The sequence below is a fragment of the Bubalus bubalis genome, chromosome 24 (assembly GCF_019923935.1).
Source record: "Bubalus bubalis isolate 160015118507 breed Murrah chromosome 24, NDDB_SH_1, whole genome shotgun sequence".
Lineage (NCBI taxonomy): Eukaryota > Metazoa > Chordata > Mammalia > Artiodactyla > Bovidae > Bubalus > Bubalus bubalis.
Window position 1 is genome coordinate 19515382 of NC_059180.1, and position 16508 is coordinate 19531889.

Consider the following 16508-nt stretch of genomic DNA (forward strand, 5'->3'; position numbering starts at 1 on the left):
CATACAAATGTATGCAGATATGAGATCACTGTGTAATAATACTATGAAACTAACACAATATTATGTCAAATTATATGATATCACTTATATATAGAATCTTAAAAAAAATGATACAAATTAACTTTTGTACAAAACAGAAACAGACCCACAGACACAGAAAACAAACATGGTTATCAAAGGGGAAAGAAGGGAGGGATAAATTGGGAATTTATATATATATATATATATATTTATACACACACTGCTGTGTGTTTAGTCACACAGGCAAATCTGACTCTTTTCGACCCTCTGGACTGTAGCCCGCCAGGCTCCTCTGTCCGTGGGATTCCCAGTCAAGAATACTGGAGTGGGTTGCCATGCCCTCCTCAAGGGGATCTTCCCGACCCAGAAATCAAACGAGGGTCTCTTGCATTGCAGGTGGATTCTTTACCAGCTGAGCTATCAGGGAAGCCCATATATACACACTTCTATATAGAAAATAACAAACAAGGACCTACTGTATAGCAGACTATACTAAATAGTTCATTATAAGCTCTAAGGGAAAAGACATATATGTATAACTGAATCACTCTGCTGTAACACACTGTAATTCAACTGTACTTCTCAGATGCATCTTCAGCTGTGAAGACAAAAACACCACCCGCATTTGCCTGTAGCAGCTCGTCATACCCTAAGACTTAGCAAGAAACAAGGCGCCCTACAACCTGGCCAACATACCCAGAGGGGCTGATATCCAGAGCCTGGTGGGGGCTTCTTTGGTGTAGAATAGGACAAACAAAAAGGTGGGGTATGGATGATACCCTTGTTTCTGACTTGAGTGATCCGGCAGGTAAGAGTATCATTTATGAAGACAGTAACGAGAGATGGCCCCTTCATGGATCACCGCCTTGTTGCAGGCAAAGGGGCTTACGTAACTCAGTGACGTTATGAGCCATGCCATGCAGGGTCACCCAAGACGAACAGGTCAAAGTGAAGAGTTCAGACAAAACACGATCCACTGGAGGAGAGAATGGCAAACCACTCCAGTATTCTTGCTGCAAGAACCCCATGAACAGTATGAAAAGGCAAAAAGATATGACACCGGAAGATGAGCCCCCGCCCCCTGGGTCGGAAGGTGTCCAATATACTACTGGAGAAGAGTAGAGCAAACTGGAGACAGTGAAGAACAGGGGAGCCTGGCGTGGGGCAGTGCAAGGGGTCAGAAAGAGTCGGACATGACTTAGCAACTGAACAACAGCAGCAAGTGAGAGATGGAGGACAGGTAGGAAGTGGGAGCAGACCTGCCCAAGGACGGAGTGATGGGGGCAGAAACCACGAGCACGCACTTCCCGGTAGGCAAGGGCAAGGAACAAAATGAGGAGATCCACCCACATGGAAAAGGATCCTCAGTTAAAATTTCAGGAGATCTGGTTTGGGAGAAGGAGGGGAAGAAGAGGGAATGAGGAAGAAGGAGAAGTAAGGAAGAAGGAAGAAAAAAAGAAAACAAAGGGATGAGATGGTTTCCTGCCGTCAGAGGAGATCTGGCTCACCCACCCTCAGCCGTTCACTCCTGGAATTGCAACACACACCTGCTGCAGGACTGCAAAGCAGGGCTAGGTAAAAGCCGTCTGAAGAGATTCAGAGGATATGTTGAAAGGATACACCGAAATGACTTTTCCTAAGAAATTCTACAACAGCTTTCAAGAACTTGTACTCACAAGGTATGGAGCAATAAGAACACCCTAAAATTGGGACTTCCCTGGTGTTCCAGAGGTTAAGAATCTGCCTGCCAAGGCAGGGGACTCGGCTTCGATCCCTCATCCAGCAAGATTCCATGTGCCATGGGGTTACTGAGCTGGTGCTCTAGAGCCTATGCTCTGGACCAAGAGAAGTCACTACAATGAGAAGTCCGCACACTGCAACTAGAGAAAGCCTGTGTGCAGCAGTGAAGACTGGGTCTTCACTGCAGTCAAAAAAGCTACTGGAAAAAAAAAAGGCCTAAAATTCCAGAAGACCACACGGACAATCCAAAGCAAATAAATGAAGGACAGCCTAGAGTCCTACATCACTTTGTACTTTTTAAAGATCTTTCTCAGGCACTCAGGCACTTGATCCTCCTAAGAATTCTGAATAAGGGATCACTGTCAAAAGAAAGTTTCTAAAAGGCACACCAGGACATTTTAACAAACAGCCATCCTCTTTCTTAGCGTTCAGAAAGGGGCAAAATGGCTCTGGCAAGTGATGCTTCAACTTTTCATTCTGCGATTCTCTGTGGCCCTTCCGACACCACTCCCAAGTAGCTCACAGGGCACAGGAGGCAGGGAGACACCCAAAGCTGAGCATGGCCACTGGGAGGCAGCCGGGAACAGCCACGAAGAAGATTCAACGTGATCAACTGCTTCACAGGTGGCCAAAATTGAGACTGCTTCCCATCCACACCTGACCCTCTGGTTGGGCAGAAACAGAATCCAAGGGCTACCAAGAACCAAGGCCCCTCTGTGATGACATAGAAGGGTGGGATGGAGGGGTGGGAGGAAGGCTCAAGAGGGAGGGGATATATGCACACTGATTCACTTGGGCTTCCCTGGTGGCTCAGATGGTAAAGAATCCGCCTGCAGTGCGGGAGACCTGGGTTCAATCCCTGGATTGGGAAGATCCCCTGGAGGAGGGCATGGCAACCCCCTCCAGTATTCTTGCCTAGAGAATCCCATGGACAGAGGAGCCTGGCAGGCTACAGTCCATGGTGTTGCAAAGAGTTGGACACGACTGAGGGACTAAGCACAGCATAGCTGATTCACTATGTACAGCAGAAACTAACACAACATTGTAAAGCGATTATACTCCAATTAAAAAATAATTCAAAAAAAAGAACCGAGGACCCTTACAGGGTTTCACTTACCCTTTATCTTTGCCTCATGACAAGATCAACTTTCCCTGTTCTTGCCTGCTGCCTGAAGATGGGCATCGGTGACTGTTCAGTCTTGAGCCCCTGAGATTATACAGAATGAGCTCACATGGTCGTGGCTCCAGAAAGCCTGTGACTTGCAGCTGAGCCTCTGCTGGGGCAGCTGGGGGCACTGTCCCAGGTGGAAAGAGCCCAAGACATCACGATCAATGGACAAGATTTCCCTGCTCTTTTATAGAGGCACATACAGCTCTAAAACAGGGATTAGCAAACTTTCTGGGAAGAAAGTAAGCAGTTTAGCCTTGGCAGACCCAAAGATCTCTGTCGTAACTACTCAGCCCTGCTGTCCAAGTGCCAGAGCAGCCATAGGTAAGAGGTAAATAAATGTGCGTGGCTGTATTCCAATAAAACTTTATTCACAAAAACAGGTGGCAGGCTGGATTTGGCCTGTGTAACCTCTGCTCTAAGGGAGCAAATAAGATAATATTTGTCTTAAAAAGAAAAACTTAAGATTTTTTTTAAAAAATATCCTTCAGATCAATATAATTATCAAATAATTACACTGATTTCCAAATTTCCACGTAAGACTTTGAAGCCCTGTGCTAGTCCCCCTTCTCCCCTCTTTTTAATAATTTTATGTATTTTTGGCTGTGCTGGGTCTTCACTGTTGTGCAGGCTTTTCTCTAGTTTCAGCGTGCAGTGTCTACTCTCTAGTTGCTGGGTCTTCTCTTGTTGCGTACGACAGGCTCCTGGGCAGGCAGGCTTCCGTAGTTGCAGTACATGGGCTCAGTGGTTGGGGCTCCTGGGCTCTCGAGCACAGGCTCAATTAGGTTGAGCACCCTCAAGTTAGGGTGCATGGGCTTAGCTGCTCGGTGGCATGTGGGATCCTCCCGAATCATGGCTTGAACCCGTGTCTCGTGCATTTATTTGGCAGGCGGATTCTTATTCATTGAGCCACTGGGGAAGCTCCTTGTCTTTGTTTCTTGCAAGAGGTGCATATGCCTCCATGTACCTTGCTCAGAAATTAAAATCTCAGATTTATTAATGATTAACCCACCTACAAGATGGGGGTAAAAGAAAAAATAAAAAACATGGCCAAGTCCAAAGGGTGTCAAGTCGAAAGAGGGATCTCTCCAGCAGCCCGTATTAATGCTGGCGGTACACACTCTTACACTGCCTTCTGTTCCAGTCGCTTCCACCATACCAGGGTCACAGTGTTATAGGGGCACAACTAACCCAGAGAAAAGACCCCTCAAGCGACCACAGGGCTGCGTGCAGAGGAAAGAGGAAGGAATCGGGAGTTTGACGAGCTGCAAGCCAATGTTGGTCCACATCCCAGTGCCACTAGCTGTCCAATTTGGGGGAAGAACTTCCAAAACCTGGTATTCCCCATCTGTGTAAGTTCCCCCAACAGAGCTCTCATGTTAATTCCTGAGGTCATGTATGTAACCGCACTTCATAGGGACTTCCCTGGTGGCTTAGTGGTGAAGAATCTGCCGGCCAATGCAGGAGACACAGGTTCAATCCCTGATCCGGGAAGATCCCACGTGCCACAGAGCGGGAGCTATTGAGCCTGTGCTCTAGAGCCCGGGAGCCGCAACTACTGACCCACATGCCACAGCTTCTGAGTCTGTGCCCTAGAACCCACGCTCTGTAACGAGAAGCCCCCACAATGAGAAGCCCAGGCCCTGCATCCAGAGAGGAGTCCCCACTTGCCACAACTAGAGAAAAACCTGCACAGCAACAAAGACCCAGCACAGCCATAAATAAACAGATTAAAAAAAAAAAGCAGTCATAAATATCAGTTATCTTATCCAGAAGGAAGAATAAGCGGCAAATGATTAACACCAGGGCCATGCTGAGGCCACTGATTTTTGAGTAAGAGGAAGGTTGAGAGTTCTTATGACCAAAGACCTTCTTATCAGGTGATGGGGACAAAACAAAACAGATAATGCAGGTTGAGTTACGCTATACCCTCTGATTTATCTTGCTCTCTGTCTGCAAGAAATCTGGAGAATGCACATATCCATTACTGCTACCGGATAGAAGAACCAAGAAAAATCTGTACAAACCTACCAAAAAAAAAAAAAGAAAGGAAAATGCCATCAGTGAGATATTCGTAGGGAAAAGGTTTGGTGATAAAATCCAGTCCAGGAATCAAAGACCACAACTTCAGCCCTGGGTTTGCCACTAACCAGACCCAAGTTTCCTTTACCTGGGAGTGAGTGTAATCACACCTGCCCTTAAACAACCCCAAACAGAACAGCTGAGGAATCAAATCAGAGAATGACTTCAAAAAGGCTTTGGATCATGTTATCTTTACCCAGTCTTGCAAATCTCCCAGTGTTACTACCTAAGACACTGTTATTCTAACAATAAAATCTTCAGGTCTCATCAAAATTACAAACACATGTGTTCTTTTGTCTCAGCAGTTCTACTGGTAGAATTCTTTCTCTGATACATTTCCACACATGCAGAGGAAAATGTACCCAAGGAATTGTATTCTAACCCTGTTTGTGGCAGCAAACTGTGAGCAACAACCCACATATCTTCACTAGGGCCCTGGTGGGATAAAGTATGGAGCCAATGGAAGTTGTGGGGGATGGGAGACAGGCTGCCACCCCGTTTTAATCTTTTTTTTTCAAGTTTTTGAACCAGGTGAACATCTTCAGCAAACTAAATTAAAACGACTGTAGAGAAGGGGGGAAATTTACCTTTAACATCCAGAAGGTGGTATCCATCCCGGCCCCAAGATTTAGAATTTGACAATTACATTCTGTCTTCCGTAGAAATGCCTTTGTAAGCTGACTGACGCCATGGACTCGAGCAAAATATCCTAAGTGACAGACAGAGAAGCAAGCTATCACTTGGTGACGACAGGAATAATCCATGCAAAGCCCACAGTGCTAGGGAGAGCAGAACAACACTGTGCCCTTCTTCAGGGTCAGGAGAAACAATGACTTCCAAATTCTTCTTTTAAGAAAAAAAAAAAAAGCTGATCAGACCAAAATAAGTATAAACTACTTAATGGTAGTTTAAGAAAAATAAAATGCCCTGTCCTGTTACTTAGGAAAGACGAGTATCTTTTATCAAGACACTTTTAAAAGTGTCTTGATAAAAGTGTCTTTTATCAAGATCCAAATGTCCTCTTGGAAAGGTGCTTTTTCACGGCTCCAGGGGAAGTTAATGAGTACTCTGCTAAAACTTGTCTGCAATGCAAGAGAAGCAGGAGATGCTGGTTTGATCCCTGGGTTAGGAAGATCCCCTGGAGGAGGGCATGGCAACCCACCCCAGTATTCTTGCCCAGAGAATCCCATGGACAAAGCCTGGTGAGCTACAGTCCATAGGGTCCCCAAGAGTTGGACACGATTCAGGGACTGAGCACACATGGAAAATAACATTTTCAGGTCAGGAAATTGGGCAGATGAATGTCAAAGCAAGGAGAGCCATGATTCTTATCTTGTTCCTTTCACCTCCATCCTGTGTGGGTTACAGCCTCTGTGTTTATAAAATGGCATCACCAACGTGAGGGTGGCGAAGCAGGAAAGCAGAGATACCAGCAAGTGGTGGCCTAATTAATGGACTTGTTAAGCTCTAGGGTGAGGAGCTGGAACAGAGGAGATGGGAAACCCAGAAGGGAGACAGGAAGATAGCGGCTATCTGTTCTAATGGCCTGATACTCAAGGTGCAAATGCTTTAAGAGCAAAATTTGAGAGTAGCATTCAGAAACTTTGTCATTTGACAGACAAATTTTAGTGAATGTGCTGATAAATAATTTGGGGGGATTCCCTAACAGTCCAGTGGTTAGGACTCTGTGTTTCTACTGCTGGGGACCAGAGTTCGATCCCTGGGCAGGGAACTAAGATCCCACAAAGCTGTGTGGTTCAGCCAAATAAATAATCAACTGATAACCCCTACATGACTTATAAACAAACAAATACTTTGGGCTTGTGTTTGCATTTTATTTTTCTAGTAAATCACCTTTTTTTTTTTTTTTTGGCTGCACGGTGAACCATGCAAGATCTTAGTTCCCCAATCAGAGCTCGAACCCGTGCTCCCTGCAGTGGAAGCATGGCATCTTAACCGCTGGACTGCTAGGGAAATGCCTCTAGTAAATCATCTTTATTGTACTCTGCAGAATATCATCCGCAATGGATTCAATTTGAGGAAACAATGTCCTCACCTCAGATGTTTGGGGAGTGCTCTCCTCCTGGGCTGGAGGTCCCCAGTCTAGACATGTGGACCCGGGAGGGGAGGAAGGAAGGGGGCTGCCACGCGGCCCAGGGCTATGGAGAGCGGTGGCTGCCTGCCTCCAGAACACTCTCTGGGAAATCCATCTGGACAGCGGCAGAGGCGGGCTTCAGGAAGGCCTCTTGGCCAGGCCTCGCCCGGGCTAACTGCTGCCCAATTTTACTCTCAGTTCAATGTTAACTACCAAGTCCTTCTCTTTAGGAACCACCATTTACACATTTCTTTGCAGTTCTTACAGAGGCCACCTACAGGACCCATCTTTAGGGCCAAGATTCCCCTCTACCCACAAGAATCATGGTCAGTGGTCAATTTTTCAATCTGGCTGCAACTAAGTCACACTCCTGTCTCAAATCCTTTGACTTTCTTGCTGGAAATTACTTGCAGAACCTAACAGTGTTACTAACAAAATAGGGCAACAACAAAAATAACCCCCTACATGAACAGACAGCTCTCAGTAAAAGATATGTAAGTGGCTCTTAAACACAGAAAAATGAGTTTCAACCACACCTTAAAATAAGGGGAATGTAAAACACCATTTTTCATGTACCAGAGGAATAAAGATTAAAAGTTTCATAACACACTGTGCTGGTGTGGAAGTTGGGAAACGAGCACTCTGGTGGAAACAGTACACCCCAGAACTCTCTTTTTAAGAATGAATTCCTAGAAGCCCAGGGATTCATGAGATGTAGGGAAGGGAGCTGGGCACTTGCCTCGGTTAATTTCAGGCGCCTTCCTCTCTTTAGAGAGTCTCACCAAATGCTGGATGTAAGGGTCCTGCCAGTAGCCAATGCTCACTGCAAACCTGAAAGAGGTGAAAAAGGAAACAGGTGATTAGAGCGAAGGGTCAGGCCAGGTTCCACAGTCAAGTTCCCAGGAACCAGGTCAAGGATCCAAAGATTCATCTCTGGCCAAATCATGCAACTGGAGGTTATCAGAATAAGCGAAGTCAGAAAAAGAAAGATAAATACCACGTGATATCACTAACAAGTGGAATCTAAACTACAACACAAATGAACCTATCTATGAAACAGAAACGTTTGCTGACAAAGGTCCGTCTAGTCAAGGCTATGGTTTTTCCAGTAGTCATGTTTGGATATGAGTTGAACTATAGACAAAGCTGAGCACCAAAGAACTGATGCTTTTGAACTGTGGTATTGGAGAAGACTCCTAAGAGGAAATCAGTCCTGAATACTCATTGGAAGGACTGATGCTGAAGCTGAAACTCCTATACTTTGACTACCTGATGCAAAGAACTGACTCAATGGAAAAGACCCTGATGCTGGGGAAGACTGAAGGCAGAAGGAGAAGGGGACGACAGAGGATGAGATGGTTGGATGGCATCACCGACTTGATGGACATGAGTTTGAGCAAGCTCCGGGAGTTGGTGATGGACAGGGAGGCCTGGCGTGCTACAGTCCATGGGGTCGCAAAGAGTCGGACACAATGAGCGACTGAACTGAACTGAACTGATGAAACAGAAACAAACCATGGACATAAGAGAGCAGACTGGTGGTTGTCAAAGGGGAGGGGACTGGTGGAAGGATGGAGAGGGAGGCTGGGGTTAGCAGATGTCGGCTATTACATATAGAATGTATAAACAACAAAGCCCTACTGTATAGCAGAGAATTATATTCAATATCCTACATTAAACCATAACAGAAAAGAATATTTTAAAAAAGAATGCATGTGTGGGGTATACACACACACACACACACACATATAACTGAATCACTATGTTGTAAGCAGTAATTAACACATTGTAAATCCACCACACTTCAATTTAAAAAAATGAAAGGTTAAATAACAGTTAATGCTCCAGCACAAGTTTAAACAGACTCATCCATCCATCCACCTTTACATTCACAGTCACTCCCATCACACTTCCCACCACAATCATTTCTTACCTCTCTCTTCCTGCGTATCATTAATTCCTTTCCCAGGACCCTGGCCTGGCGTGCTGCGATTCATGGGGTCACAAAGAGTCGGACACGACTGAGCGACTGAACTGAACTGAACCGACTGAAACAGCAAGTAAGCTCACCTCATATTTCATACAGCTCTTTGAACATTTATTCACACAGCGAACTCCCTGGCCGAAGCCAGTCAGGTAACTCTGTCCAAACAAGAGTTTTGTGTCCAGGGGAAGGGAGACCCAAAAATAAATAGCAAATATCACTAATAACTACCAAAGTATTTCTCCTGACTCTGTCAGTCCTTTCATGTCCCTTAAGGAGGCTGTAGTGGAGAAACCAGGAACAAATAAAGCAGCTACAACTTGGAAAGTGCCAGGGTAGCCTAAAAGTTCTCAACCCTAGTCTACACTACAAGCAATGATAGATGCCGTGTTCCAAGCCTGGGAGCTAAAGCCCTGATTACCATTGGAAATCTCCTGGCAAACATAAGTGGAACCAGCCTCAGGATAAATGAGAAGTCAGGGAAGGAATCTGGATCCCTAGGGCCATACCACACCCCGCAGGGGCACAGAGCCTTCTCTACCACACAAGGAAAATTTAGTGAGATAATAAATGTCTTTACCACTTACATCAAATTGAGTCAGGCTTCTGTTACTTACAACCTTAAGCATCCTAAGTGATATCCTGCATAATACATCCACTCCACATTGCCTGATAAGTAAGCTGAAACTTAAAAGCGTGTGTGTGTGTGCGTGTGGGCGTATATGGTGTCACCCAATTAAGTTCTAAGCTCCTAGATGCACACATTACATCTTTTCTTTTCTTCATACCTACCAACAAGGTTTATGGGCTCAGTCACTCAGTCATGTCCAATTCTTTGTGACCCCATTGATTGTAGCCCCGCCAGGCTCCTCTGTCCATGGGATTTCCCAGGCAAGAATACTGGAGTGGGTTGCCATTTCCTACTCCAGGGGATCATCCCAACCCAGGGATCAAACCCGTGTCTCCTGAGTCTCCTGCACTGGCAGGTACATTCTTTACCACTGCGCCACCTGGGAAGCCCCTACCAACAAGCCTTACTGCTGCCTTAATGGCAATAGCTGCTGAATTCTGTACAAACATGCCCCCCAGTCTCCTGCACCCATGTCTGCACATCCAAAGGCATTCTCAAGGAAGCACATATGAGAAACACCCAAAATACTAAGGAACACAATTTGCTAAAAGCCCAGACTGTCCAAGGAGAACAGCAGACCGAGTTTTACAAAGCAAAGTTGCTCAGTTGTCTAAAACAGTGATTCTCAGGAATTCCTGGAGGCCCAGTGCTTAGGTGGAGAAGGCATGGCACCCCACTTCAGTGCTCTCGCCTGGAAAATCCCATGAATGGAGGAGCCTGGTAGGCTGCAATCCATGGGGTTGCGAAGAGTCAGACACGACTGAGAGACTTCACTTTCGCTTTTCACTTTCATGCACTGGAGAAGGAAATGGCAACCCACTCCAGTGTTCTTGCCTGGAGAATCCCAGGGACGGGGGAGCCTGGTGGGCTGCCGACTATGGGGTCGCACAGAGTCGGCCACAACTGAAGTGACTTAGCAGCAGCAGCAGTGCTGAGGACTTCACTGCTCAAGGCGAGGGTTCAATTCCTGATTGGGGAACTAAGGCACATATCTCAGCCAATAAAAGTAGTGCTTTTTGAACAATGAGTTGTGACCCATTCATATCACAAAATCAATGTAATAGTTTGCAAATCTCCATTTTAAAAAATGAAGTAGAACACAGTAAAGCAGAAAATAGCAGCATCATACTATCTTGGAGAAGTCAGGACTGTTTTTGTGAAACTTTTGTTTCAATGTGTGTTGGGTATATAAGCGCTCTGAAAAAATGTTCTTGAGAACTCCCTGGCAGTCCAGTGGTAGACTTGCAACTCCTGAGCTTCCACTGCAACAGACATAGGTTCAATCCCTGGTGGGGGAACTAAGATACCACAAGCAAACAATTACCAAAAAGAAAAAGAAAAAAGAAACACTGATTTAGGAATCATTTCTCGCCATCTAGTGGTAAAAGTCATATGTGCAGTTGCAGCAAGACCAGTAGATGATGTAGATGTGATGAGAATACAGGTCAAACTGTTCCTGCCCCACATCAAGGGCAAGAATCCTGGAGACAACACAGAACCGCTGTTGACTACTCCCCACAGAGATGGCACTCACCCACCACCAAGAAGCTTGAACTGCTGAAAAGCTGATCAATTTGCCTCCCTCTGAGTGTTCCCTGCTGGAGTCATTAGTGGCCTCTTGGATAACAAGGAGCAGTTTCTATTCCTTCCAACTCTGCATTATCGGTCGATTTAATACTATTGATTCAGTCCAGCAATGTTTATTGAGAGTCTAGCAGTATTTGTTGTCTGCTAAGTGCCGGGCATTGGATTACAGTGGTGAACAAAACAGAGAAGCGACAGAGACAGAGATCACGACAAACAAGGCAATTATATGGTGAATGGAGGAGCTATAGTAGAGGTTAAAGGGAAAGCCTCTTACAGGGCATGGCTGAGCTGAGTCCTAGAGAATTAGGGAAGGGCAGCTGTGCAAAAGGCATTCAAGACAGGAGGAACTGCAGGGAGAAACGCTCGGGGGTGGGGGTGGATGTGGAATGTTCCAGAAGCAGGAAATAGGGAGGGCTGGAGGAGAGTAAGAAAACAGGAGAAACTGGAGAGGAGGTTGGAGAGAGAAGCAGACTCAGGTCATACAGGGCCTGGCAGGAGCCTGGGATGGATCCCCACAGCACACAGGGCATGGTCAGTGATGTCTGGCAGTACAAAATGGTAGGGCGAGGCATGGACATAAGCCAAGGACCACCCCCCCCAATCACTTGGGGAGACACATGGACATAACCCAAGGACCACCCCCCCAGTCACTTGGGGAGACACATGAACATAACCCAAGGACCCCTGATCACTAGTTCCCATGACTCCTGCTTCCTAAGGTTACCATCACATGTCTCTCCCTAGTCCTCAAATCCAGATGACTGCCAGTGGTTACCATGCCTCGGAGTTAAAAAGGATCTCACAGCTTAGCCTGGGAGAGCAGCCAAGATAAAAAGACTAACACACTGCTGGCAAGAGGAAGGAAGAGGGCACTGCTGGGCGCTGCTCCTGGGAAGTCCGAAGGGAGGTGAGCACCATGATTCAGGATCTACAGGCCGCCAACGCAGCTGAGCAGGTAACAGTCACCTACACAATCAGTACCAACCAGTCATCTATAACAGGAACTAGGGGACTTTCCCTGATGGTCCAGCGGTTAAGACTCCACACCCCCAATGAAGCGGAACTAAGATCCCACAGGCTGCATAGGGCGGCTAGAAAAAAAAAAAAACAACAAAAGAACTGGGCACAGCAAGAGGTTCATAAAATGTAGACTATATTTCATCATATCTAAGACACCATCAATTTCAAGATTGAAAAAAGAAATTAAAAAAACACTACCAGCAAATGTTTCTTTTTTAATTGCTTAGAATTTTACTTTTGTAATTATTGAAAAAGCTCCTTTATTGGGCCAGAGTGTCATCATCTCCCTCTGTCTTGTACAGGTAGAAAAAAGTGTGAGGTAAGCTAGCTAAGCCCTCACTTTCAGGATATCTGTGCCTTTCCACACAATACTGACCTCTCTGTCACCAAGGGCATTGGTGAGGATGTATTTCTTTCCTTTAATATTTGTTGATTTATTTATTTTGCCTGTGCTGGGTCTTCACTGCTGCTCACGGCTTCCCTCTGGCTGCAGAGAGCACAGGCCACTCTCTAGTTGTGCAGGAGCTTCTCACTGCAGTGGCTTCTCTTGTTGTAGAGCATGGGCTCCAGGCGTGCGAGCTTCAGTAGTTGTGGCTCCCAGATTCTAGAACACAGGCTCAGTAGTCGTGGCACACAGGCTTAGTTGCTCCATGGCATGTGGGATCTTCCTGGATCAGGGATTGAACCCATGTCCCCTGCATTGGCAGGCAGAGTCTTAACCACTGAGCTACCAGGGAAGCCCCTACGGGTGCATTTCTTAAGAGATCTCCAACATTCTCTCTGAGATTTTCTTCCAAGCAGCTGACCCTCAGCCTGGAAGTTTGGCTACTGGCTCTTTCTTGATCTCATCAGAAGATATTAAGGAATGATTTTCAACAGCAAACAGGATTTGTGTCTTTCTTCAAATGGCCTTAAAAGGTAGGTGGACTAAAGCACCGGGGGCTGTGGCCACAGCTCTCCACCAGGCCATGCCATCAGGAATAACCCTGTGTCTGCTGGCACAGGTAAGGACGCCTCTGATGTCACTTGACAGTGACTGCAAGTAATGTTGGGAGTTAAGACACAGCTGATTTCAGAAGAGTTAAAATCCAAGACCATGTGCATCACAGAATGGCTCAGACAGCACTGCCACAGACACATGCATAACTGAAATCACCTTGCTGTACTGCCGGAAAATAATGTAAATCAACTATACTTCGATTTTAAAAAATAGTACAGAAGCAACCTAAGTGTCCATCACAGAGAAGATAAAGATGTGCTACATATAAACAATGGAATATTACTCAGCCATAAAAAGGAATGAAATTGGGTCATTTGTAGCTATGTGGATGGACCTAGAGACTGTCACACAGAATGAAGCAGGTCAGAAAGAGAAAAACAAATATTGTGTATTAATGTATATATGTAAGGAAATGGCAACCCACTCCAGTGTTCTTGCCTGGAGAATCCCAGGGATGGCGAAGCCTGGTGGGCTGCCGTCTATGGGGTCACACAGAGTCGGACACGACTGAAGTGACTTGGCAGCAGGCAGCGGAATCTAGAAAAATGGTAGAGATGATCCTATTTGCAAAGCAGAAACAGAGACACAGATACAGAGAGCAAATGTATGGATACCAAGCAGGGGAAGGGAAGATGGTGGGAGGAACTGGGAGACTGGGACTGACATACATACACTGTTGATACTATGTATAAAATAACTAATGAGAACCTACTGTATACCACAGAGAACTCTACTTAATGCTCTGTGGTGACCTGAGTGGGAAGGAAATCCAAAAGGGAGGCGATATATGTATATGTAAGGCTGATTCATTTCACTGTTACAGTAGAAACTAACACCACAATGTAAAGCAACTATATTCCAATGAAAATTAACTTAAAAATAAATAAAAAATAAAGTTAAAAAAAATAGTACTGAACTGTGACGAACCACTTTGACTATAAGGGACTCACCAGATGTCAACATTTAACAATGAAATAACTAATGAGAGGAATATTTGCCATTTTTAAATGATGCTATTGTTTCTTTTTAAATTAATTTTTCCCATCAAAAAATTAATATTGTCTTTATAACAAGAGCAACAGTAAGTTTGGCCATGATGCAACTGATACCTTGTGCTGCAACCACTGAAGCCCGAGTGCCCTAGAACCCATGCTCCACAAGAGAAGCCACTGCAGTGAGAAGTCTGTACACCACAACCGGAGAAAGCCCGAGAGCAGCAACAAAGACCCAGTGCAGCCAAAAAATTAATTAATAAAAAAAGAGCGACAGTAACTTTGGACTTCATAAACAAACATAAAAGCCAATTATTACACTAGAAAAATAACGTGTAACCAGTCACAAAGTGCTAATATCCTTACAACATACAGGACTCATTAATAAGGGAAAAAACGAGTATCACAGAAGAACGGGTAAAGGACAAAAATGAACCATTCACAAAAGAAGCAACTGGCCAGTGAACCAACAAAAAGCTCAGCCTTACTGATGATCATAAAAAAAAACAAAATGAAGATGAAAGCAAAACCAGAGAGCAGTAGTGCTCCTAACAAATCTGCAATAAAACTCTTTTCCAGTAGAACCTGGCTTTGGAGAGGGATGAGAAGAGGGCCCTAGGGCACCACTGTCCAAACTGGTAACTGGCAGTCCTGCTTCAAGGCACTGTGGCAACAGGTACAAAAAGCCAGAGTCACGTGAGAACACAACGGCCGACAGTCCCACTTACCGGGATTTTATCCTTAGGAAATAATTAGGAATGAACACAAAGGTTTTTTTTATAAGACCACTGAACCTGGACTTACAGTATCAGGTCGACAAAATAGGCTACAAGATTACATGGCCAGGACGTCCCTACGTGTGTTAGAATGAACACATAAGACCTATAAAGTAGATAGTGAAATGTTAACAGCAGGGATCTCCCTGGTGCTGTGCACCTAGGCCTGCTGTCATGTCCATGATTGCACTCACTTCCCAAACTCAGAAAACATCCCTTCCATCTGAATATCATGATTTCAAGTTTCAAACTCAGAATCGAAGGGTCAAAAATCTCAGATATGGAAAGACCTGAAAGAGTCACTCAATCTTCATTCAATCCACTACTGCTTTCAAAATGTTCATGACACTCACGTACCACCTAGTCAAAGTAATATGTCTTTTTCAAAAATTTATTTTACTGAAGTGTAGCTGATTTACAATGTTATGTTAATTTCTCCTGTACAGCAAAGTGACTCAGCTATACATATATCTATTAATATATTCATTTTCATACTCTTGTCCATTATGCTTTATCACCGGTTGCTGAATACAGTTCCCTGGGCTATACAGTAGGACCTTATTGCTTTTCCATCCTATATATAATAGTTTCTACCTGCTAACCTCAAACTCTCAATCCTTCCCTCCCCCACACCCTCTCCCCAAAGTAATATGTCTTTAAATAAACTCAGTTTTCTTAGTACTCAGCTCTGAGGTGCTACCTAATATTTCCTTCTAACACACACTGTAACAAATACCTAACTATTAACATTTAAAACATCTATCTCTGTCCCGCCTGAAACCGTCTCATATTCCTCCCATGGGAAACACTGATCTGGCCCAACCACCTATTCATTAAAGAAACATTTATTGATTCCGTCCTATTTGCATGATGTCAACTGCAATACTGGAAAATTCATGGAAAGTTGTGAAACGTCCTCCAACAGGGATTTCTTCATCTGAGGATTCAGGGAATGGGAAGGGACCCTCCCTGCTGTCTCAGACTAGCAGGAACAAGGCAGCGGCTGGTTTGTTTCACTTCTACAGACTCACCATGTGCTTACTGCATGCCAGGCATTATTCACATGCCTGACAAACAAAAACACATAGCACCCTCAAAACAACCCTAAATAGTTTGTTCAAGCTGTGAAACCTTCAGGGAAATTAACCTGACTACTTTCAGATCAGATCAGTCGCTCAGTCGTGTCCGACTCTTTGCAACCCCATGAATCGCAGCACGCCAGGCCTCCCTATCCATCACCAACTCCCGGAGTTCACTGAGACTCACATCCACAGAGTCAGTGATGCCATCCAGCCATCTCATCCTCTGTTGTCCCCTTCTCATCTTGCCCCCAGTCCCTCCCAGCATCAGTGTCTTTTCCAATGAGTCAACTCTTCGCATGAGGTGGCCAAAGTACTGCAGTTTCAGCTTTA

At 45.1% G+C, this 16508-nt stretch overlaps 1 protein-coding gene across 1 annotated transcript in view; it reads right to left on the minus strand.

The window, feature by feature from the left end:
- The window catches only part of LCMT1 (leucine carboxyl methyltransferase 1), a 69929-nt gene that overhangs the window by 33426 nt on the left and 19995 nt on the right, over positions 1-16508 (minus strand). The window contains exons 2-3 of the mRNA XM_006071146.3: positions 7846-7937; positions 5599-5720 (exon numbers count right to left, since the gene is read on the minus strand). Coding sequence (XP_006071208.1) covers positions 5599-5720; positions 7846-7937 — 214 coding nt within the window. The remainder of the gene's footprint in view (positions 1-5598; positions 5721-7845; positions 7938-16508) is intronic.